This window comes from Melospiza melodia, chromosome 8 (genome assembly GCF_035770615.1).
Source record: "Melospiza melodia melodia isolate bMelMel2 chromosome 8, bMelMel2.pri, whole genome shotgun sequence".
In the NCBI taxonomy this organism is placed as follows: Eukaryota; Metazoa; Chordata; class Aves; order Passeriformes; family Passerellidae; genus Melospiza; species Melospiza melodia.
The window spans coordinates 19,839,921-19,863,320 of record NC_086201.1 but is presented as its reverse complement, the minus strand read 5'-3'; the positions used below and the strand labels follow the sequence as shown (position 1 = coordinate 19,863,320).

Here is a 23,400-nt window from a genome sequence, read left to right as displayed (position 1 = left end):
TCCAGTAATTCAGCACAGACTTATCCTTTGGGTTGCTGAACCCAAGACTTTGTTTTGTCCTTTTCTGGAAGGGGATTTGAACACTTCCCTGCTAAGACTGCTATGCAAATTAATCTAAGACATAGGAATTGTTACGAACATTTGGTCTCAATTTCCCTTTGCTCAGTTTCTCTAGACCACTCTGACTATGTCATCCTCTTAAATACCCCTCTCTCTTTTGGAGACTGTCTTTTTTGACTACTTAGTGCCCTGTTTGCTGTTCCATAAGGTGAGATTTGCAGCTGTACTTCCTGTTCATCATTGCCTAGCCAGGCTATTCAGTCAGCCCTCTGGCTACTTACTGGTAGTCAGTAATACTGGGTTTAATTTTCCAGGGGAACACATCATTTTAGAAGTTGTTCTGCACCCCAAAAATACCTTCATCTGCTTATATATTGCACAGAATGGCATGTCTGCTCTTGCTGTTTTTTCACAGTGACAGTCCAAGTGTTCAAGCTCTTCATGCTGCCTTGTGGTTGAACAGCATTGAGAAAACACCAGAGCTGAGAGCAGCAGCAAGTACAGCTGCTCCACTTGTGAGCAGTCCACAGCCACTTGCCCACTGGCTCCTGCTGAAAAGATGCCCTTTTTCTTTCTCACTGAGCTGTGAAACAGAGGTCCTGACTGTCTACAGCCATGAAAAATCCCATGACTCTCAAAGTGTCAGAGACTGGAGACTTAAAAAAATTGATGTCATATCACTGCTTTCTGCTGCCTTAACAATTATATTCCTTCTGAACCATCTTAGCCTAACTGCTGGGGAGTCCCACTGTCAGGATTAAACAGGTGTTTCCTGCTAAAGGTGGGTGAAATAATAATCACCAGCTCTGCTTCATTGGCCACCATGTGGTCTGGAAAGGCGCCGTATGCCCAGCTCTCAGACTGCTGCAGACAAGAGGCTTGGGGGCATTATTTATTATTTGCCCAATCAATTTAAATACTGTATTTCTTTCAGAAAGCACATTTCTAGTCTTTATAAGGAGATATGTACAGGACTCATCAAGCAGCCTTCCCTATTGAAGTGCATCTTCTGTTTAAACAGCCAATATTCTGCTTGCACAGCATGTGGGTCTAGAAGCAAAGACCTTGCCCTTGGAGCTGCACTGTGCTCATGAGCTTTGCTCATCACAATCAGTTGTAAAGGTTGTTGAAGTTCAATCCCAATAACAACAATTTTCACTTCATACTTTTGAAGAGCTCTCCTTGAAGGGAGTGTGGTGCCTCTCCTCCAGCACGCACAACGGTGTGGGCGGAGCAAGCTGCTGCTGCTTCCAGAGGCTGACTTGCCTCTGGAAAGTGCTGCTGAGCCATCACAGTGACACCGTGTGGTGTCTCAGGTGGCAGGCGTGGGCAGTGCCTTTCTCCCACCCACTGACTTCGGATCCTCTCGCAGGCCAGCCCCATCTTCCACAGAAGCTGCAGGGCTCTGAGGTGAGCACAGGCTAGGGCTGGATGGGTGGTGGGTGACTGGAGTGTGCAGGGCAGGACAGGCACTGGGTGTGGGTGGCAACTTCTCTCTTGGGAGTTCCAAGGAGAAGCAGTTGAAATGCATAGGCACTCCTCGTACAAGGATGGTAAAATGAGGAATCCCCTGCAAGAGGTGACAGCAGGACCCCTCTGCTCCGTGGAGTAGCCAAGCAGAGTGCCAAATGCACTTTAGTGAGAAGACAGCCATCTGGCTTCTGTCCTTTAACAGCTCTCTTTCACCATCTCTTCCTGTACACCACAAGAAATTTCTCTGTGTTTTTGGCAACCCATTGTAGCCTGTCAGAATCATATTACAAGGTCCAATCTACAAATGACAGGTAGAGTAAGGTGAAGAAAGAAAACGGGGGGGAAGATGATAAAGTGGACAAGAATCTGAGAGGCCTTCAGGCCTTATCTTGAAGTATTACCTCAGTAGTGCAGGTTTGGCAGCAACAACCAAGACAGCAAGTCTTCAGAGCAGGAGCTAGCAATGTGCTTACTGAGGGAGGGTGGTGAGCTGTCAGAGGCAGAAGTTTATAGACTGACAAGCAGGCATTGCCAAGACAGGAGTAAAGGCTGCCACAAGTCCTTCTGCAAATTGGTGAGGCCCTGGGGAGCAGCCTATACTGATCTCCAGCAGTGCATGTCTGCAGGAAAGGATGCATGAGCACACTTACATGTGAGTGACATATGGCAGCTTCCAAGGAGTGTTTGAAAAATATTTGATTCAGTTCCCCACAGTCCTCAATATTTTACCCTGAATTCCTCCAAGTCTTTCTATTCCTTTTTGATGCATACTTTTAGGCTAAAAATATTCTGAAACACAATGCAATCCATAAGTACATTATTTTTCTTACTCTTAGTAGTCAGGAATGAAAACAGTCAGGAACTGGGTTAGGAACAGTAAATTCCTTTTTATTATTAAACAGTTAGTGCCCAGACAAATGTGATTTTGGGTTGTGTAGCTTTTTTGTCTTCTCTCTGAAGAGGTATTACTAGTAAGACAGGTAAGAAACCTGTTTCAAATAAAAACGCAGCTTTGAAACAAAGGTAACTGATTCACAAATTCAGTAATTTCTAGTACATGGCATGTTATTTGGCAATACAAATGCTTCCAGTTGCTTTCTTTTTTTTAGAAGTTGTAGTTGCTCTCTTAAAGGATTTACCCAAGTACTGTTTATATTTACAAACACATCTCCTATTGTCAGACTTCTGAGCCTCAGTAAAACTGTGTCACTGCCTGAGACCACACTTTTTCTGTTCCCTGATTCATGTGAACACATATTTATTTACCTGAGGGCATAAACAGTATTGTGAAATAGTTATTCATAGATTTTCTTACAGTTCTAGCTTTTAGTGTCATAGTTAATAATAACTGACTGATGACAGTTAATACTGAGCTGCTGTTTGCAAAAAAATGCAACTTTTGTTTACAAGTTCTGATGTTTCTTAAAGAAGTTGCACTTCAGTTCCCTGATTCTTTCTTTCATGTGTGTAAGCACTGCTTATGGTATGTGCACAGCTCCAAGCCCATGCAGTGGATAGGTACTTTGAAATGCCTGGATGGGAGGTTTAAAATCTGCAGTTTGATTTTAAAGACCATTTTGAAATCTCACTAAACAGAATTTCAGGGGAAATCAGCTTGAAAGATAAGAGTGAGATGGCAGCAAAATGGGCACTGAGAAGTGTTAGCTATTGAAGTGTCTGTCTGCTCTCTGTGTACAAGAACTGGAAGCTATTTCTATTATGACAACTGAGAACGTAGTGGGCTTTCCTGAAGGTTGGCTAATTGTCTCCATCATTCATTTAGGAGCAAGATCACTGAAATGAGCTGTTTGTTCTTGCAAGCTGCCAGCAGAGGATGTCTGCAGACGAACTCTGGAGCGGTGGGAGAAGATGTGTTCAGGAAGCAGGACCTGGGCAGTGCTATAATGGCCTTTCTGCACATCAGAAGCTCCAGATGAGTCACCCACAGTGAGTCCCATTACCTCCAGTGCCCTCATCAAACACAAAGCTCATAGCTCTGTGTTGCTTTTGCTAATGCTATAATCATCCACTGCAGGCTTTTCTTACATAACTAGCAAGCCTATGTTGACTATGGGTTTAGCAGCTTGAGTTCACTCATGTTTCCTCTGTTTGCAGCTTCTGTTGGGGTTTCATAGCTCACCTAAGCTGCAAGGGCCATGAACAAAGTATGGGAATATGCAACCACTTGCTGGCAGAGCAAACAGCTCTCAGACAAGAGGATTGTTATTGAAATGTTGTTTTGTTGGCAGAATAGGCTTTCCTGGTTGCCCAAGGTGAGCCTGACCTCTACGGTTGTTGAAGTTCTCTTGTGGGCAAGCTGAGCAATGCTGGAGTGCAGTTTTTAAGATGGATTAACTGTGAACCTTACAAAGGAAACAGTTCAGAGAGAGCAAAACCTTTACATTGCACTACTAAGGATGAAACATAACTTTTGATCCTGTAGGACAAAAGTTCCAAGGCTGAGAATAATTATTTGATAGGGTCACAGTCATCTTGTCAGTGCAGAGTAATGTTTGCAGCCTCCTTCTAGGAGAGAATTCTTCCTTTCCAGGTGCAAGAAGGGCAGCAGAGAGGCAGGCATGTGGCCAGAGGACAGAGACTGCACTCTCCTGCTGTGAGTAAAGTAACAAAATCACCTACACCACCTCACCCCTTCCACCCAGGGCAGGTCCCCACATGCCATATTCTAGACTTTGAACTCATTAGTCTTGATGCAGTTTCACATGCACAAACCCAGAATTTTGTTACTAAACTGAAATAATGTGCACAGGATGTTCCTAAGAAATACCAGTCATGTACCCAAGTAAAATTCTGAATTGCTACCTACATGCTGGCCTAAGGATAAGCATGAATTGAGGTTTCAGGGAAAGGAGGTGTCTGCCTCTGGCTCAGCTCAGTAGCTTCTAGCCACCATCTGCAAATCTCTTAGATATTCCATAAAATGGCACATTACTATCCTTTAACTCTTTCACCAGGGCTTCAGGGCAGAAGTGCTGGAGATTCATATGAGCTAAATGAAGTTTTCTGTTTGATTGAGGCTGTGAATTTGGTTGTGGTTTATTTTAAGATTAGTTCTTGCACTTTAGGTGTTTAACTTTAAAACTGTGCTGTGGCAGGTGCTGGCTCTGACTGCAGCTAAAAACATCCAGTTTCTCCACAGATATTACAGGGAAATCAGTTTGAAGATTTTAATTTTCTGACCTACACAGGTTTTTACTAGGAGGTGCAGCACAGTGCAAGACACTGTGCTGGACTACACAAATATATATTAAGCCTTGGTACAATAAGAATGTACAGAGTAGGATTACAAGAATTAGTTACGAATCACAGACACTTGAAGAAACACTTCTGCAGTCTAATTCTTGTCTAACATTACAGGATTCAAATCTAAAATAAAAGAGATTCTAGGTGTCTAAGTCCAAGTGAAGAACCAAAAAATCTGAGCTTGGTGCCAGCTAGACCCCTGTGCTCCAGAGTGATTATGAACACTTGTTTGACTGGTACAGAAAAAGCCTGTGTACAATCAGGGAAGACACAGTGCCACAATCAAACTTCCCTGATCCTTATCTTGCCCCTTCAACTTAATTCCATAATCAGCACTTAGATCACAGAGAGGCTGGAACTATTATCCAGGCCTCTCCTTCAGCATTACAGTATCTCAAACAAGTCTCTGCCTGTAAGGATTTGCTTTCTTCAAAACTTTCACCCAGTCCCATGGTTAACTTAAATCAGCAAACTGCCAACAAAACTCTGAAATTTAGAAATAGCTTAAGCTCAGCCCATTTCTGCCTTCAGATCAGTTGGTTTTACAGTTCCCAAGCACCATCATTCTGCATCCAGCTGGCATCCATTTGACTACAGTTGCTGCTGCTGGGGGGGCGGGAACCAACCACCCTCGTTGCTGAGTCTTATCCTGTAAATTCAGCCGAAAGAAACGAGTGCACGCCATCTCGTGGCCCGGCACAGCTATTTCCCGACAACGAAGGGAGGGAGCTCCCATTGCGACGAGGTTGGATGTGGATAGGATTTAAAAGGTGGCTTTCAGAGGCTCAGACACAGCCCCACCTTCTGACCCCCCCACCCAGATAAGAAACGTTCACCATTAGTGCTTTGTCCACACTCCTGCCTTGACCTTGCAGCCTGAGCAGCTGTTTCCTGGAGCAGCAGCAGAGCATCAAACTGCAAAAGGCACTTCCTCAGCACAGGCTCACATGGCTGTTGAGGCAAACCTGTCCTCACAACAAATCCAGGGTGCCAGAGAACACAGCCCCCAGCTCAGCTTTTGGTGGAGCAGGATATCACTGTATTAATTTTAGAGTATTCATTTACACATGTAAATAATTTTTAATTACATGCAAGGCTGGGGATGTTCATGGTACATCTATTTTCATCTGCTGTCAGGACTTGTTAAAGAACTCCATGTGTCAGTGCTTTAAATAAAGCTAATGTGCCTGTTCCTAACTGTTCATTAACAGCTGAATATATGAACTCATGAAAATAAGGTTACATCAGCTGTCAGGCCTTTGGTGTATCTTAAGTTCCTATTCCTCCATACTCTCTCTTTTTAGTGGGAAAATCAAGTAATTAAGAGACAGAAGTGATTAAGGTACAATTTCATCACATCAAGTTGGAATTAAAGAGGGACAGAGTAGAGCAGTATGACTTCAAGGCCTGTGTTTTCATTTTAAGTAGTAAATATTCAACTTCCCAATGTTCATGACTTTTTAGCTAAGAGATTACAGCTCAAATCTGCACCACTGAATCATCTCCAAATCTGAAGTCACATTTTCTTCAGCAGAATTGCTGATGGTAACACTGCCTTAATTCCACTGGTCTTGTAGCTGTCAAAAGACTGGATATATAGTCAGCAACAAGGGACTTAAAATAGCTAACAGAAATGTTAAACTTCAGACTAAGCATCTTCTTTTGTCTGCTAGAGACAAGTGCACAAGACCTATGAAAGTTTGCAGCTTGCTGTTGCAAAGCATAGAATCATGCCAGAGAACACTGTGCCATACTGCAAGAAAAAAACATCTACCCAAGGACTCTAGTTAAAAGCATCTGATTACAATCAGCAACTGCTCTAAATTTGGTTTGTGATAAACATATTTTTACTCTTCTTGCGTTGGAAGTGTGTTGGAACAAAGTTGCAGGAAAGGCTGTCAGACCTGTGAGGCTCAATGAAGCTTGATACCAACATACTTTCTCTGTCAGAGGAAAGAAAAGAGGAACATCCTTCTTCTCATGTCAAGGTTTAATTCTGAGGTATATGACACTGGATTTACAAAGGTAAATAAAAATACATTCTGAGAAACAGCAAGTGCCCTACTTAGCAAGGCAGAGGGATTTCACACTCCAAGCAGCTGAGAAAAGAAACTGCTTACAGTATGAAAAAGTATCTGGGGTCTGTCTGACATGGGCTTTTGCCATAATAGATGATGAGAAATGTGCAGCAGTGGGGCAGTGGAAAGACAAATACTTAGGTGGTAAAGATAAGACAGGACAACAGGTATTAGATAAGGCTTCCACTTGAACAAATTATTTGAGACATCATTACGATCAGAAGGCAGATGCAACTACTGTTCCAAACACTGCTCAGGCAAGTTACATTGCCAAAATTAATTACACAGCTGTTGAGACAGACTTCAGCTCAAGCCTGCTGATGATATGGGTAAGTTTGCATATGCTTGTAGCAACCACATATAAATGAAATCCCAGGAATACAGAAGGACTGGAGTGGTACACAAGAGTTTTCCTCATCAACTGTACCCAATAACAAAGGCAAATGCTATCACCTGGAATACAGTGCATGTAACAGTTTCTACAAGTGTATAATCTACAGCTAATCTGCAATTTTTGTCCTAAATATGAATTTAAAAAGCCAAGTATGAATCATATGGAGGCAGATTTAATGACTCATTGCTGCAATGGATTTAACACAAGTGCTGATCCTGCCTGCCATTAAGATGTCTGGCATTCCCTCTTGGATCCATTCCTCTGGAAAGGGAGCCTTTTCACAGACCTGTGCTCAAGAGAGCTAAGCTAAGAAAAATGAGATTTAAAGAATTTAAAAAAAAAGCTATTTTGTCACACAAAGAATAAAATTCCAGGAATTTATTGCTATATGTATGCTTAATCCATTAATTCACCTTACAGTAGTCATGAAGTGCCAAATTGTGTGCTACATTTAACATTCCATGTATTCCCTTCCAGATGCCATTTTACAGTGGGCGTATGGAACAACGCAGCAGTGGTCACGAAACAGGGCTGGAGCATCTCTCAAGAGCTTAAAGACAAAGGTTTGTGTACAAGCTGAATAACAACATGTCAGTTAACAGGCCACTCAGCAATTTTAACAGAAATATCTTCAGGTGGAAGTTTTGCAGCATTAAAATTCACAACTCAGACTAAACATTCTCTTCCCCACTGTAGAAACAAGATACTTGCAAAGAACAAGAACTATGGTACGTAAATGTCACACGCAGGACCCGCTTCATTTCTGTCAGAAGCAAAAATTGCTAATTATAAGCAAGGACAAGCCTAGCAGGGTAAGGCTGTCAGCCTATATTAAAAACATATACCTCAGAGTTTGGCAGTGGAACTCTACTTACCACCTTGAATTTTTGGTAACATACAAGTTCTTCCTCCCCCCCCCACTTTATAAATCCCCTTTTATTTTTATTACACCTCCATATTATTTACAGGACTTCTAAAGATTAAGTACAAACTAGTATGAAATTAATGATAGCTTGCTTTTCAAATATGTATCCCATGGCTAAATAAATACCAAGCCAATCCAATAGAGTGATCTGGAGTTATGATTCAGAAGCTTGTGTATCTGTGATTCCAGCTGTTTTTTCATTAGCTGTAGAGGATTCATTTGATCTGTCAACAATAGTTGCCCTGGAAGTTGGAGTAGCACTATCCAAGGTGAGGGCAGAGGTCTCCTCCACATTTTCAGGAGTGCCAGGGTTGACGGAGAAGCTTCCAGCTTGAGGAATAGAGGGAAGCAAATCTGTAGGCACAGTGGATGCCTCTGTGACCAAAGGAAGCACAGGAACACACTTGGGTGGCATTGACAGAGGCGTTATTCCCATCAGATGCAGAGGTGGCAGGGGGGGAAGGGGTTGCAAACCTGAAGACAAAAAAAGGGGGAAAAATCCACAGTGAGCTGCTGCACAGCACAGACAGCTCAAATGGTGTTTGTGCAGCACTGACTCAGCAGGCTCATTTCAAGCCTGACACTTTTCACATTTCAGAATTGAAGAATCAGAGTAAATTCAAGATTTCTTGTACCTCCCCAGAAGACTAGGCATTTAATGCATTAACACTGTGACTGTGATTGTCTGGCCTTCACTGAAACTGTCAGAAACAAGAAGTTAACAAAAACCATATTACACACAAGCTTCCAATATCTTTTTCCTTGCTCCATGAGCACCTTCAGCAGTTCTGCTGAATTCAAAACTATAAATCTCATATTTGTTCATAATTCTGGCATTCAGTTCAGGGAGCTCCAATCTCCTCATCTATCTTACAAGGAAACACTTCACATTTTCTTTTACCCAAAAATAATATATGTCCACTTCTGGCACAATCTCTTCTGAGATATAAATCAGGTAATAAAAAAATGCAACATCTAAACACAGTCACAGGTTTAGAATTAGTTTATCTAAAGACATATTCCTCATCTCTCTGATCTGGGCACTAACATCCACTCCCATCTGAGGCAAACATTTAATTTATCCCCTTCAGGACTCCCCCAAATGGGTCTACATCAGACTGTCAAAGATAACTCTAATTACAGAGTTTCAGTTTGCAGAAGCACATACCAGGCTGTATCATTTCTGGAACAATCTGTGGTGCAGGTAAATTAAGTTTGGACAGATCAGTCAGGTTAGGAAGTCCTGCTGGTAATGGCATCAGACCTAAGAGAAGAGTGGAACAGTTACATATGAAAACTTAAAATTGTCTTTTTCTAACTGTTTCTTAGATCTTGTTGATAATTTAAAACGTGCTTTAAATCTTGATTATAATTTTTACATGGAAGAATGCAAATTCACCTGAATTTCAGCTTTTAAGTTGCACAGTGAGAAGAGATACCTACTGAAATCTGGACTAGCAAATACATAATCCCAAACTTTTCAGATTTTTCTTATTTCAGAAATAGAAGGTTTGCATTCCAAGTTCAGCTTTCAAAGGTAGTGGTTTCACCACAGCACTATACCAGAAGTTCTCCATTCCCAATTTGAGTGGCAAACAATAATATGATTAAATACACAGTATTCCTTGATCCCTAATCTTGATCACTCTATTATCAGTCTTTTCTACTTAGTTCATAACTAAAGTTAATCACAAAAATGTACATCAAAAGACAAGACAAAGGAACTTTCAAAGTCAGAAAGGACTGAAAGTAGAAGAGAAACCTACAATGAATGCAACACATGCCCTTCCATCACTGTGTTTGCTATGGAACACACTTCTGCTCCTGAATTTTCCACTTTAGAAGAGCTTCATTTCTGGGACAAGGGCTCTATTTGTACTTTGTGTTTATTTCAGAAAAGGCTAATTCAGAAATAAACTGTTGATACTGCAGTATGAAGACAGAGAGGAGAAAAGTCTTAAAGCAAGGCCACTGTAGAGAGATTTTGATTAAAACCCAGTCATCTTTACCTACCCATGAATTCATTTCCTATAATGAATTAACATAATCTGATTCAAACCGCTTTCAGGTCAGCTATATGCAAATTTGTTATGTTTTTTTGTTGTGTTTTTTTTTTTAATCTGAAAAAAGCTGAACTTCATACAAATTCACTGAAATATTAAGCCTCCAGTATATTTAGTAAGAACAATTTCACTATTACGCCCCTGCAAATTGCAAGAAATATTCTAATTTGCTTTTAAAAAAGCAGTGATACTATTCAGAGAAAAAGGTGAACAGAAACCTCGTATTTGCAGAGTTTAGGGAAGGGATGGATTAGGCAGCTGGGGAAGAAAAGGACAATAATCTTTTTCTTCCTAAATAAAATAGAAAACTACTAACAAGTTCAGCTTCTGTGAGAGTTCTCTGCCCTTGTTTGCATGCACTGAGCTCTACTGCACACCTTTCTGTGTTAGAGGCTCTTCCTCCAAGTGTTATGTAATGGATACATCTTTATCTACTTGTCTCATAACAAGCAAAACATGAAATACAACTCCTTCAGTGTCCTGGAAGGCACAATTGAGTCCTGCACCAGCACAGCAAGGCCACAGCAAAATCCTATACAATCCTTATTTTACCCCTTGTGAATACTTCTGGAATAGCAGTGTTTGAAATGTTCATTATTATCAGAAAACAACCATGCTGTGGAAAGACTCTTACTGTATTATACCAGTTAAAATTCCTATATAATTCAGAAACAGTAACTGCAACATGAATTCTATATTGTTAGCCCTGTATTTGTACTAGAATAGTGATCAAGCTGAGTATTTAAAAATGGGTTTCCTAAAATGTTGCAAATAGCAAAGCAAAACCTTCCTGAGAAATTCTGAATACTGCATCCACTGTGCAGGGAACCCTAAAAGGTGAACTGGTAACTCTTGTTGCCAGGTCACCCTCTGTGCTACAGACATGCTGTGAACATACTCCAAGAAAAACAGTTCTTCACACTGCAGAGGTTGCATAAAGAGAGACCTTACATGAAATGCATAAGTTGTATCAAGTTATACCTTCCCCAAAAAGCAGTGGAAAAGGCAGCTCTTCCCTTGCTCCTGTAAGTTTTTTGTTTCAGAAATGTTTTCAGAAATTTTACCTACTCACCTGGTAATGTAGTTGCTGGGTTAACTGGTGGCACAGAGGTAAGGGACTGACTGACTTGTGGTGGTAATAATGGGACTGTTGGAACACCTGGTGGAAAACAACATTGATTTTAAGCATACAACACTTCATCTTCTTTCCCTAAGGAGTACAAATAAATAATTGCTTACAGGAGAATTACTATTTGCCTTAACATTAAAATGCTGATAAGCCAAATAGTATTCTAAGTAATACACGTGGTATTTTTAATAGAAGTTGTTTGCAACTATTTGTGAGCAAGTAAGGCACAAATCCAGTACATTAGCCTTTTTGTTGAGAAAAATTTAGGAGAAAGTTTTATTCTCTCTTCTGCTGTCTATTCAATTAATTAGAAACATCTGTGAGAACAAAAAAGTCCAAAAAGCCATGCACTTCAGGTCAGTTCCTTACAATACCAACCTGTGCTGAGAACATTACTGACAGTAGTTGAAGGTGAGCTAATAGAAAGTCCCGAGAGACTCTGCTCAAGGCCTGCTGGCCCAGGAGGGAGGGTGCTTGAGGGATTAACTGATGATAGCTGAACCTTATTGAAAGAGAAAAGAAAGTTGCATCATTAGGGTTTGTTTCTACATGAACCAAGAGAGGCAGAAAAGCAATAAAATCATCATCCATTTTTACCAAGGCAAAGGAGAGGGATCACAACTCACCTCTGTGAAACCATCTTTGAGGGGACTGAGAGATGCACTGGGCAACTGGCCTGGGAGAGAAATCTTCTTTCCCTCTTCAAATGGGCGAGTAGGTATCCTATGCAAATATCCATAACCAATGCCACATCCTAGGCTTTTAAAATAGGAAGATTTTTAAGTCAGGTAAGTGACTTTTCAGCTACAGACTACAGCAAGCAACACATGAACAACTCAAGACACCACCAAGTTTCAAGGTAAATGCTGTACAACCTTCCTCTCCTGCCCTCATGTTGCCTCACTTCTTATGGAGAAATACTCAATACAAAACAATTGAAAAGAAAATCTTTAGCTTTATCAATAAATACTCAGCACAAAATAAAATTCATTATTATTTAAATCAAGCAGCTATACCAGGTATACAGCTTGGAATTCAACTCTCTGTTGTTACATGCAGTGCTGTGTTCTGCCTACTCACAATACTTCAAGGACGTACCACAAGCTAATGACTATTTGGAATTTAATGCAGAAAGAACCACTGCACTTTATGCACTAGCTAATTTACTGATTTACACCCCTCTCATTAGTAAGTGTGTCTGAATTTCAAGTAAATATATAATTTGAGGAGAAACGCTTTTGATATAACAGCACTCTTTCCCTGTCTTTGTGGAAAAGTTAAATCCAGCAGTTTTCAGGCTGGTGCTATAAGAAAGTTGCCTCATTCCCCTGTAACACATTGGCTCCTTACCTGCCTTCTCCACCCCAGGCAGAATTTGGAGTAATCACCACTTCCCGACAATTATCTGTGTCTGTGTTGTACACATAAAGTTTTAATGGCTTTGCTTCATGTGTTTCAATAAGGGAAAAGAGATCTTCAGACTGCAAAAAGAGAAAAACTAGTAAGGGCTTTCTTGTCCTTATTTTATCATTTGGCATTAGATCATCCCAGTCCTGACTTTCTGTAATGGGCTCTGGTAACAGCCACACTGCAGTTTTTGCAGTGCTGCTGTTTTATCAAAAGGCCAACTTTAAAATGTGTTTTGCTAGCACAACTCAGAACACGTGGCACAGCCCAGATTTCAAATCTGCTATGCAAAATATTAATTTTAGAGTACAAAAGTTTGTATCTGACATATCATGAAGATATTTAAGAGCAGGTCTTATTTCCAGGATTGCCTTTAAGAAGAGGCACCATGCCAGAGCTCCTTCCTCTTTGCATCTGATTTCCATTCACACTGAACAGCGACAGAGCCAGGGATGTTTCAAACTGCCCTGGTACAATCGGGTTTTTAAAAATAAAGACTTTATATTTTATACTTACCTCATTCATGACAGTATCTGCTCCAATGATATAGTCACTATGAGGTCTAAGTCCAGCTAATGCAGCAGGAGAATTTGGCTCCACTTCCTAGTTTTAAGATGGAAAGTTACAAACCACAATGTAAGTGTCAGGGTATAGCAGGACACAAGCTGTGTGTCAGACAAACTGGTCAAGTTTTCAACACAGTAACAAACTAATGAAACACTGGCTTATGGCAGTTCCTGTCCATATGGTTCTGGTGTTGTACCAAACACAGTATCTCTGAGTATTGTACAAACCCATGCATTTAAATACAAGACTTGACAATACAGCCACAAATATACATTTGTGTGGGAAATGAATTTGTATAGAATTCTCAAAGCCTGACAGAAGGTTCAAAGAAGGTTCAAAAGTCTTCCCAAACCCAAAATAATCAAAGCCAGCCTGATTAATGAGACCACCTTGACCTCATGACTTGTTAACTTGCACATCCCATCAACTTACTCTTCAATAGAAAGACAGAAACACCAGTACTGAGAACATTTCCCAGTCCATACGTACCAAGACGTGCCAGACGTTTTCATTGGCCCCATCAAAGCTGCAGAAGCGAATGCTCACTCCCAGCAGGCCCTGCCCACCCCACATGTTGCTGGGGGTTACAGATGTTTCTCTCAGTTCCAGTGTTTTGCTACTGTACACAAGCATTTTGACAGGTTTTTCAACGTTTGCTTTCAGCAGGTCCTTGAGAGTGTCATTGTCTTTATTCTGCAAATGTTTAAACAGAGTTTGGGTCAGTGTTTGACAGACCAAGCATTCAGTTCTACAGCAACACTTGTATTCCAAAGGTGCTACACTGCACATTACCAGAACATGGATTAACAGCTGCTTTGTAACAAACAGGTTTCCAGTCCCTTCATAATTCTAGAATACAACTCTGGAAAACCCCTGGGAGTTCACAGCAACAGGTCATACTTTCCAAAAGGAAAGCACTCCAGCTGCTTCAGAGGCTTTCTTGAATGCAGGCATACTGGCACAGAGCTCCCCACAGCTGGTTTTTTCCACTGCTATGATGGTCTGTTGTTTGATGATAGCTCTGCTTGGAGCTCCCCCCATGCCTCCTGCCCAGCCAGCAGCTCTGGCAGCAGCTTTTCACTCAGCCTGTTTGGACTGTGGGAAGCTTGTGAGTTTTCATGGAAGCAAACAGAACTAGGAGGGCACTAGCATGAGAGATGAGAGGTGATCAGCAGGCAATTCTGTCTTGGTGCAGATGTCTGCAGAGAGCAAGTCTGTCTTATCCTCCAGCTAAACCCAATAGAACAGTTCCTACAGGGTGAAGGAAATCAACTCCTGATGCAGTTTGCCTTTCTCATTTTAAAGTACAAAGAAATATTTTATATACCTTTAAATAAAACAAATCCATTGGTTTACCTATAAAGATCATATTCTCAACCCATTGTTTATATTAAAAGTTATAAAATAGCAACACACTTACCAATCTTGAACCGTTAATGGACACGATGAAATCAAAGAATGGCTCCAATCCAGCTCTATGCCCTGGTGAGTTTTCTTGTACCTAACAAAGTTAAATAAGAATTTAGTAAAAGTGTTTCAATGCTGATTCACAGATTAGAATTATATTTCTACTTCTGTCAGCTGTAGTTCTAGAAGCTACTAATGTTTGTACATATAATTTTAAAATATTCAAATATAATCATATCATCTATAGAACCAAAAACTCCCTCCCTTAAAAAAAATAGATATTTCAAAAGAATTAGTCATTTATAAATTGAGGAATGACACAGCAGTAGCCCCTCCCTGGGAAAAGCAGTGCTTAACAGTTGCATCAGATAAGTTGCATTTGTTTCAAGGAAGGAGATTATAGTGAAAGGACAAGGTTAATGAATTCTGAAAAGGTTGGTTAAAAAGTACCATCTTTCCACAGCAGTACCAACATTGGACCTTGCTTTTTATCTTATTCTTCCTAAAGGAACAGGAGAGTCACATCTGTAAGCACAGGCTGTTATCTCGTGATTAAACACCTGGTGACATTCCTGAGACACAGAGGGCACCTGTACAACCACATTTCATTACCAGACCTTCAAGCTGCAGGAAAAGGGACATGCAATTCTGCAGCCACGGCAGCTCAAATAATTCAACCACTCTGCTAAGACAAGGCTTAAGTTTTGGATACACATTACTCCCAGAAGCTAAAAGCATGCTTTTAATTCCAAATGGGATAACTGAGAGACATTTTGCCAATGTTATTTTTTCACCATTGCTTGCATTGCTGACAATGAAAAGTAACTCTAACATGGCTGCCAGATTTTTCCTACAGCTTTTTTGGTAAGGACACTCTTTTTCCGCATGGAAGCTGATTCATTTTACCCTCTGGCTTTTTCTTTTATGTACTACAATCACCTTTCAAAAAGATCTAAAAAACATTACCCTTTACAGTGTGGTTCCTTACATTACATATTATTCTACCTGACAGAAGTGGTAAAAATGTATTTGATTGTTCAATACTGGCCTGATTCTGCAGGAACTGAATTAACATGGCCTATCTAGAACAAAATATTCTAATATGGAATTTTAAAAGTGCTTGGTTACTAATAATACTGTTCTTCTAGAATTTTATTTATCTGCCCAACATGTTCATAAAATCAGAGCTTGGAAAAAACTCAGATTACTTGTGGGTAACAGATGCCCAAAGCTTAGAACATTAGTCACATAATCTAAGTCTGGAATTAGTAATTCCAGAGTCACATCACACACACATTGATTGCTGTCCAAGATTTGTAAAGCAGCAAAAAAGTACGAAATCAACAACATGCCAAAGTAATAAGAATCACTGAGGCAACAATAACATCCCCAAAGTCCACATTTATAATTTCTAACTAGGATTTGAAGTGTGTCTGTAAAAGTGCCTCCTCAAGATGTCTGTATGTTCCTTGGAAATAATGCCCCACAGCTGGGGTACAGCTATTCTCCCTCTCCAAGAATGAAGTATATGGAACCACATCTCCCAGTCACCAAATATCCTGCAGTCCCTCTAACTAGATCCAAACTATTGCCTCCATGTTACTCACTCACCCTGTCTGTTCCACATGCCTCTCACCAAGAACAGCCAGAGATCAGACACCAAACTGTGCACCAGCTAATAAGGTAAAAGTATAAGCCAAGCTGCATGGGGCAGACACCCTGCTTCCAGCTCCACAGAAATTCCCAGCACATTGTGGATGTGGCTTTGCCATTTGTGAACTGTTTCTTCAAACTTGCAATAATGTAAGGCTACCTGAGGACAGCCTCCACAAACAGAAGTTTTAGCTTAGGAGAAAAGAGACAGAGACTAAAATTCACTATATGAATTATTTTTCCCAAAAGCAGAAAGCATTTACTTACTATGTTGAATACTTGAGACCTCCTGGTCAAAGAGAGGTTAAACAGTTTAGTGAAAGGAGAATAAAAACCTCTGCTTTCCTATACACATAATTGATAATGGTATCCTCAGGCTTGCAGTTTCTCTTGTAATCAAGTAATTCAAGACATCCTCTCCTTCCCTGGGTTTGAGTAGTGATTGTAGGATGAGTTTATGCTGTTTGTTGTTCTTGCCTCAGTTTAGAGAAGTGACATGGAAAAACTCTAGTAACCTCTCTCTCTCTTATTCCACCATCTATTGCATAGGTCATACAGGAACTTACAGTTTGTGTTTTTAATGAACCTGACATGCAGGCTTTATACCAAAATTAAATCAGCAGATGGTTTCAGAACTTTCTGGGAAAACAGTTTCTGGGGAAAAAAGATGTAACGTGTTAGTTAAACCTCAGCATTAAAAATCAGTACATCCAGCATAGCACATCAGATTTTTGGGACTGGAGGACTGGATATATGTCATGGCCTTGAAATTATGAAAGGCCAGGCTTCATCTCATTCAGAGATTTTCCTCCATTTCTAAGTGAAATTTCTTTGAAATAAAAAAACAAACCATACCAAAATCACAACAAACCCCCTGCATCCTGGCAGTATCCCTCCCTAATGACCTCCAAGAAATTATATCCTGAGCACTCTGAGCCAAGAGTAGCCACTATCCAATAGAGCAACTTTTTGAAATAAGATGGAGTACATACAATAAATGAGACCTACATATGTTCAGCACCCATCAATGTCAAACTCACTGACACCTGGATGGATAAATAATTTACTTAGAATACCAAATCTGCATTCTGCCCCAAACTGATGAAAGGACTGAGAAAGTTTCCAAGTTCCAAATGATTCGTTTGCAGAAAGTATCTTCAGACATTGAACTCCTTGCCCCAAACCCATCACAATCCTGAACACCTCTGCATGGTTTATTTCTCGGTAGGCATGTAAAAACTACCAGGAAGCTGTAGCTGAAAGAAATCAAACCCTTATATTTGTGTCAATCACACCTCAGAAGCAGGGACATGCATCCCTTCTGTCATCCTGCTGTGCACAGGTTGTTACAGAGTTTCTATTTCCCTGGCCTACCGTCACTGATGCAAAAGCCTCTTTACACCTGGCACTCCCAGAAATTCTGAGTTCACTCCACATGAAAAGTCTCCTCCTTAAAGAAGTGACAGACTCAGCCCTGCACGACAGTGGCACTGACCCCATGCAGGTTCTGTCACACCATCTCACTCTGAGGCACTGCCTGCCCAGTTCATCACCACCACTCAGTGCCAAAGGCACAGCACAGCTCTCTGCCCCAAGCTCTGTGCCAGGATCTCTTCCAGGAGCTACAGCAACAAAGGATAACCAGGGAACTGAGAAAATACAAGGACACAAATTATTCTACCTTTATTAAGGACGGAGATAATAAAGATTCCATGGATCTGTACATAAACTCTGTGCCTCCTGAGCAATTCTGCTTTATGCAGCTTTGCTGGGTGCCCCAAGTAGGTATTTAGTCACTTGCCTTTGTACTTGAGTAATTGCTGAGAAATAACCAAGTAACAGAATTTACAGCAGATGCTACTGCAGGCAAGATACCATCCCCAGCAGCTTGGGAAGGCTGATTCTCTCAAAGCCAGCTGTTATCTCAGAAATACAAGTCACAGACCTGTATGGGTAAACACCATGATTTTCTAACAACAGAGACTAACAGTGGCACAGAAAATACAAAGAAGCTGTAGCAATGCAATATCAGACCTTTTTAAGAGCAAATTAAGAAAATCTCTGTCAAATGCTGAATATCAGAGGGCACAAAAGGGCTTCACACCGTGCTGCAGGGCTTCAGTTTCTCACCAAGATGACAGCAGGGCTGCTGAGTACATAGATCACACACTGATTTCATTTTTAATTCGCTGTCAAGAATTAAACAGGAAAAAGGTTTCAAGGTCAATGCACCAATTTTAATTTGCAGTCCTGAAAAGACTCTCCTGGTAAATAATGAAGTTTTTCTTTGCTGAACACTGCTCCCAACACTACCATTCTATGCCTACACAGTATACATTGCACATTACATATTTTAAGAAGTCTGCTCAGCAGCACAGTGGTCACAATTCAAAGCCCCAAGAGAGCAGTGCAACTGCAAATGGAATTAGGCACTGAAATGTGCATTTTCAGAGGCAGATGAAGGCTCTGACCACTTCTGAAAGTCAGCTGCCTTCTACTAGTTTTTAAACTTTTAGAAACTTAGCTTCAAGCATTAAATACAAAACTTCCAAGGCTTTCTTTTTTCCCCATGTAAGAAACTCTCCCCAGTATTCTACTTTATTAGCAAAGAAATACTGAAAGGCTTTTTCGTAGTTTTCCACCCACTCCATAACTGGCAGTAAAATTTCATTATGTATCATATATAAGCAACTCCTGCTAGATCTGTAAAATCTCTTTGATTTCTGTCAGTTATTTTAATACATTACATTGTATAACTGAATTTAATTTCTTGACGAAACACAGTTTTCAAAAGAAAAAACTTTGTAAGTTTTTGGTAAGAAAACATAATTCAATCTATATAGATAACCTTTTATTTTAGCACAGAGAATTTAACTCAAGCTTTTAAAATGTGAACCTCCCTTAAAAGATCACTTCATGCAACATGTTTGTATCACTATTACAACAAACTGAAGCACACAAGCAGGAGTGGGAAGTCTAAACTTCGGGCACTGCTGCCAGTATCTTTTACGGAGAACACCACATAACATGGCAGGATACAAATTTCTCACACATAAGAATTCCTACACAGAATCTTACAACAATTTCATTTGGAAGAGACCTGTATGATCACTGAGTCCAACCACTAACCCAGCACTGTCAAGTCCACCATTAAATCTAACCCAAAGGCCACATCTACATGTGTTCTGAATGTTTTCAGGGATGGTGATTAAACCACTTCCCTGGGCAGCCTATTCCCATACCTGGCCATCCTTTCCTAAAATCCAGTCTCTAAATCTCTCCTGGTGTAACCTGAGGCTCTTTCCTCTTGTTTCATCCCTTGTTACCTAAGAGAAGAGGTGACCCCCACTTCACTGCACCCTCCTCTCAGGGAGTTGTGGAGAGCCATGCGGCCTCCCCAGGGCTTCTCTTCTGCAGGCTGAACGCTCCCAGCTCCCTCAGCTGCTCCTCACAGCTCTGGAGCTGTGCTCCAGAACTTCTCTGGACCTGTTCCACAGTCTTCAACATCTGTCTTGTACTGAGGAGCCCAGAACTGGACACAGCACCCAGGTGTGACCTCACCAGTGCCCAGTACATGACCATCACTGTCCTGGCCCTGCTGGCCACACCATTCCTGACACGGGCTGGGATGCCACTGGGCACACACTGGCTCATGTCCCGCACCCCTGCACCTTTTCCACAGGGCCATTTCCCAGTCACTCTGCCCCCAGCCACTGGGATGCTGTGACACCATCTACGGTCAGGTCATTACATCAGCCTGGGCAAACTACAGCAGTTTCACACTGCTGAGCAAGAAAATTACTCAAAATTTTCCTTCATTCTGTTTTGAAGAGCAGAAACAAACACATACTGAGCAATACACAGAGTCAGCCAGTTGGTCTAAGCAGCCACACACCTGATGTTAAAGGAAACTCAAGAATTGCTTCAAACAAATAACACATTACTAGATCTACTCATGAACAGACTTGGGCAACAGAACACTTGGCAACTTTTTCTCCTTCTTACCAAAAAAAAAAACCCCAAACCCAAAAAACCCCCAAAAAACAACAACAAAAAAAAAAAAACACCAAAAACCAACCCTACATTTTAATGTCTAGAACACCACTGGAACACCAATAATGCAATCCAGAGCAACTTCTGCTGTCAAGTATGCATATGATGAAATTCTTTTCCTTTGACAGAGCCTCAGCCCTGGAGGGTTCCTAATTCCCTTTCCAACTGCACTGGTGATAAAGCTCACAGTGAAAGCAATACTGCACTATCAGCAGAAGTAGCCAAAAGAATTAAGCAATCTCCAAATCTTACATTGAAAATTAATGATGGCAGTGTTCACTTGCTGCATATATTTCTGTTCCTGTTTGAAGTGAGCAGAGAGAGACACTTTTTATTATTTTTGTGGGGAGACAGCATGTACAATCTAAAAATCTCACTGTAAAAAAACCTGTAACTTGCAACAGTCTCAGTCTGCTCATCCCTCTGGCAACTTGTGCTTGGCTCCTACAGTCACACTGAACAATGTAATCTCCTTCTTTCATGGCCATTAAACACATATTTTCATTTATCTAACCCAAACAATTTCTTCCAGTAATTGAAAATTTCTTCTGACATTTCTCTAATTTTCCCACAAGTAATGGAATCTTTTAAACAATCACTTTACCATTATTTACAGAAGTTTGGTGTTATCAAAGAAATCTGATCTTACTTGAATTAGATCTGTAACACTGGAAGACTACTGCTGTTTTCCTTCTACTATTCTCATTTACTTCATTAGAGTACTGAGCTCAGAAGGAAAATGTACTTGGGAGTAAATTAGAACAAAACAGCAGTTCTGCTTGACCCCAAGTTCTACTGAAGGTCAATCCTTGCAGACAAAGCACTTGCAGAGCTCCTCTAACAGTGCAAGCCCAAGGCTGTCTGTAACGAACTTACTACAGAATGGCAACTGGAAAATTAAACTTGGAAAAACTACAGAGAGAAATTCTAGTCACATTCATGCATGCCACATGCATTTCAATAAAAACATCCCAAATTATAACTGTTAGGCTGGGATCATGATGCAGTTTAAGATGTCTGTCCACAGAAAAATAGTAATCACTTATTCTTGTGGCATGTCAGGATATCAGTAAGAAGACAAGGCAGTGAAAAATACAGATATCAGTCTTTTTACAACAGCGGGCAGGTCCTTTCCCGCACTTAATACAAATAAGGATGTCCTCTTGGAAATCAACTCCTTTAATGTGCACCTCTCAATTACATTTACAAAGACTGGCAATCAAACACTACAATTTTAGGTCATAGCAAAAACATTACAACAAAAAAATGCCTAAATGAAAACAAAAGGCGTCAGATCCAAGCAAGATTACAAGAAAAAATTAGTAGATTCTACTTCATAAAAGAGATTAATCTCAATTTAATAACATGCTTTAATCAAACAGCATGAACTCATAAATCTGATGTAACTGATACTCTAACTGCAAAGTACATACTGGTTTTACAAGTCTCCAAAGTAAAAAGTTGATGAAATTTACACTGTACTATGCTAAAAAAAGAAAGTCTGCCAGCTTTACCAACCAGCAGGAAAGTTTTTGTGGGGGGTAAAGAGAAGACAAAGTGGACTAACATAAACTAGTAATGCTGGATTTTTATATACCATTAATATTAAAAGGCAGGAAAAAATCCACACTGGCTTTAGTCCTTACACAAATTTTAACACAATGTTTGGATTTGACCAGAACATCAGTATGTGCTTCTCAAAAGCAGAGAACTTATCCCAAAGGCTCCAATTGCAGCAAACACAGCAGCCCAGCACGGCACGCAGCGAGCACTCACACCCGGCTATGGAGGCAAAGGCGCCGAGCTGCGGGCAGGGAGCGACTGCAGCCAAGCCCGGCACCCCAGAGCCTCAGATTCCACCTGGGAGCCAGTCTGCTGCTCACTGCAAGCAAAAGGAAGGGCTTTCCAAAGGCTGTTCACAGAACCTCAAGAACAGTAAGGTATTTTGTATTTTGCATACAAAACCAATGTACCTATGAAAACCAGTACTTTCCCTGGAGGTGCAGCCCTCAGGCGCTGTCCTGCGAACACCCTGACCCGACGCCCCTGAGCGGCGGCAGCTCCAGCCCGGCCCGGTCCAGCCCCCGATGCAGCGGCCAGGCCAAGGCTGAGGCGCTATTCCGGGAGCCCGGAGCGCAGCCCAGAGCCGCGGGCCGGGCTGTGAGCAGCGTCAACCCCCAAGGCTGCTCAAGCCCAGCATCGCCCCCCATGCGCCAGCCCTGGCCTGGGCACACCGAGGCACAACCTGGCGGCACGACCCAACCCGGCCCGGGATTTGTTTATTCTGGACCAATTCTTCCTCCACACTGCCCCAGTCCGGGAGCGGCAGCGCGGGCCCGGCGCACCTCACGGCTCCCAGGAGCCCCGGCAGCCCCACTGCCCGAGCGCGTCCCCGGGGCCGAGCGAGGAGCGCGCCGGGGCCGCCCCGGGAGCTCCCGGGCCGCTCCAGCTCGGCCCCACGGCGGGACAGGCCCCGCGCCCACGGGCCGCCGCCGGGCTGAGTGTCCGGGACGCCCGGCCGAGCCGCGCCGCCCTTACCCGCAGGACGTGGTAGCCCTCGGTGCCGCCGCCGGGGATGTCGATGCTCTGCGAGGCGCCCATGGCCGCAAACGCGCCGCGACGGGGACGTGGCACCGCGCGCTGCCCCCGCCCGGCGCCGGGCGGGCCCTACGGCGGCCGCGAGGGGCCACGGCCGGGCGCTCCCGTCTGCAGCCTTGCCGCCCCCTGGTGGCCGAGTGCGGCGGCGCCATGCGCGGGGCGGGGGCACACAGCGGTGCCAGACAGAAGAGTTAATTGATTTATTAGTGAATATGCATGCCATATTTTTATACCATGAATAAGGGATGGTAGGTGTGTGGGTGTGTGCACAGAACGTAAAGGTGGCAGGTCATAACCTATGCTGCCTTCTCTACTCCCACAACTCTCTG

The 23,400-nt window shown here is 42.0% G+C and overlaps 1 protein-coding gene across 1 annotated transcript; it reads right to left on the bottom strand.

Annotated features, from left to right (window-relative positions):
• Window positions 1-7,632: 7,632 nt before the first annotated feature.
• On the bottom strand, window positions 7,633-23,118 carry GORASP2 (golgi reassembly stacking protein 2). Its single transcript, XM_063162113.1, has 10 exons — window positions 23,012-23,118; window positions 14,781-14,861; window positions 13,850-14,053; window positions 13,310-13,396; window positions 12,737-12,867; window positions 12,013-12,145; window positions 11,765-11,888; window positions 11,330-11,416; window positions 9,363-9,458; window positions 7,633-8,668 (listed from the first exon to the last, which is right to left on the bottom strand). Exons 1-10 carry the CDS (start codon window positions 23,072-23,074, stop codon window positions 8,349-8,351), a joined length of 1,326 nt encoding a protein of 441 aa, XP_063018183.1. The 5' UTR covers window positions 23,075-23,118; the 3' UTR covers window positions 7,633-8,348.
• Between the last annotated feature and the right edge of the window lie 282 nt (window positions 23,119-23,400).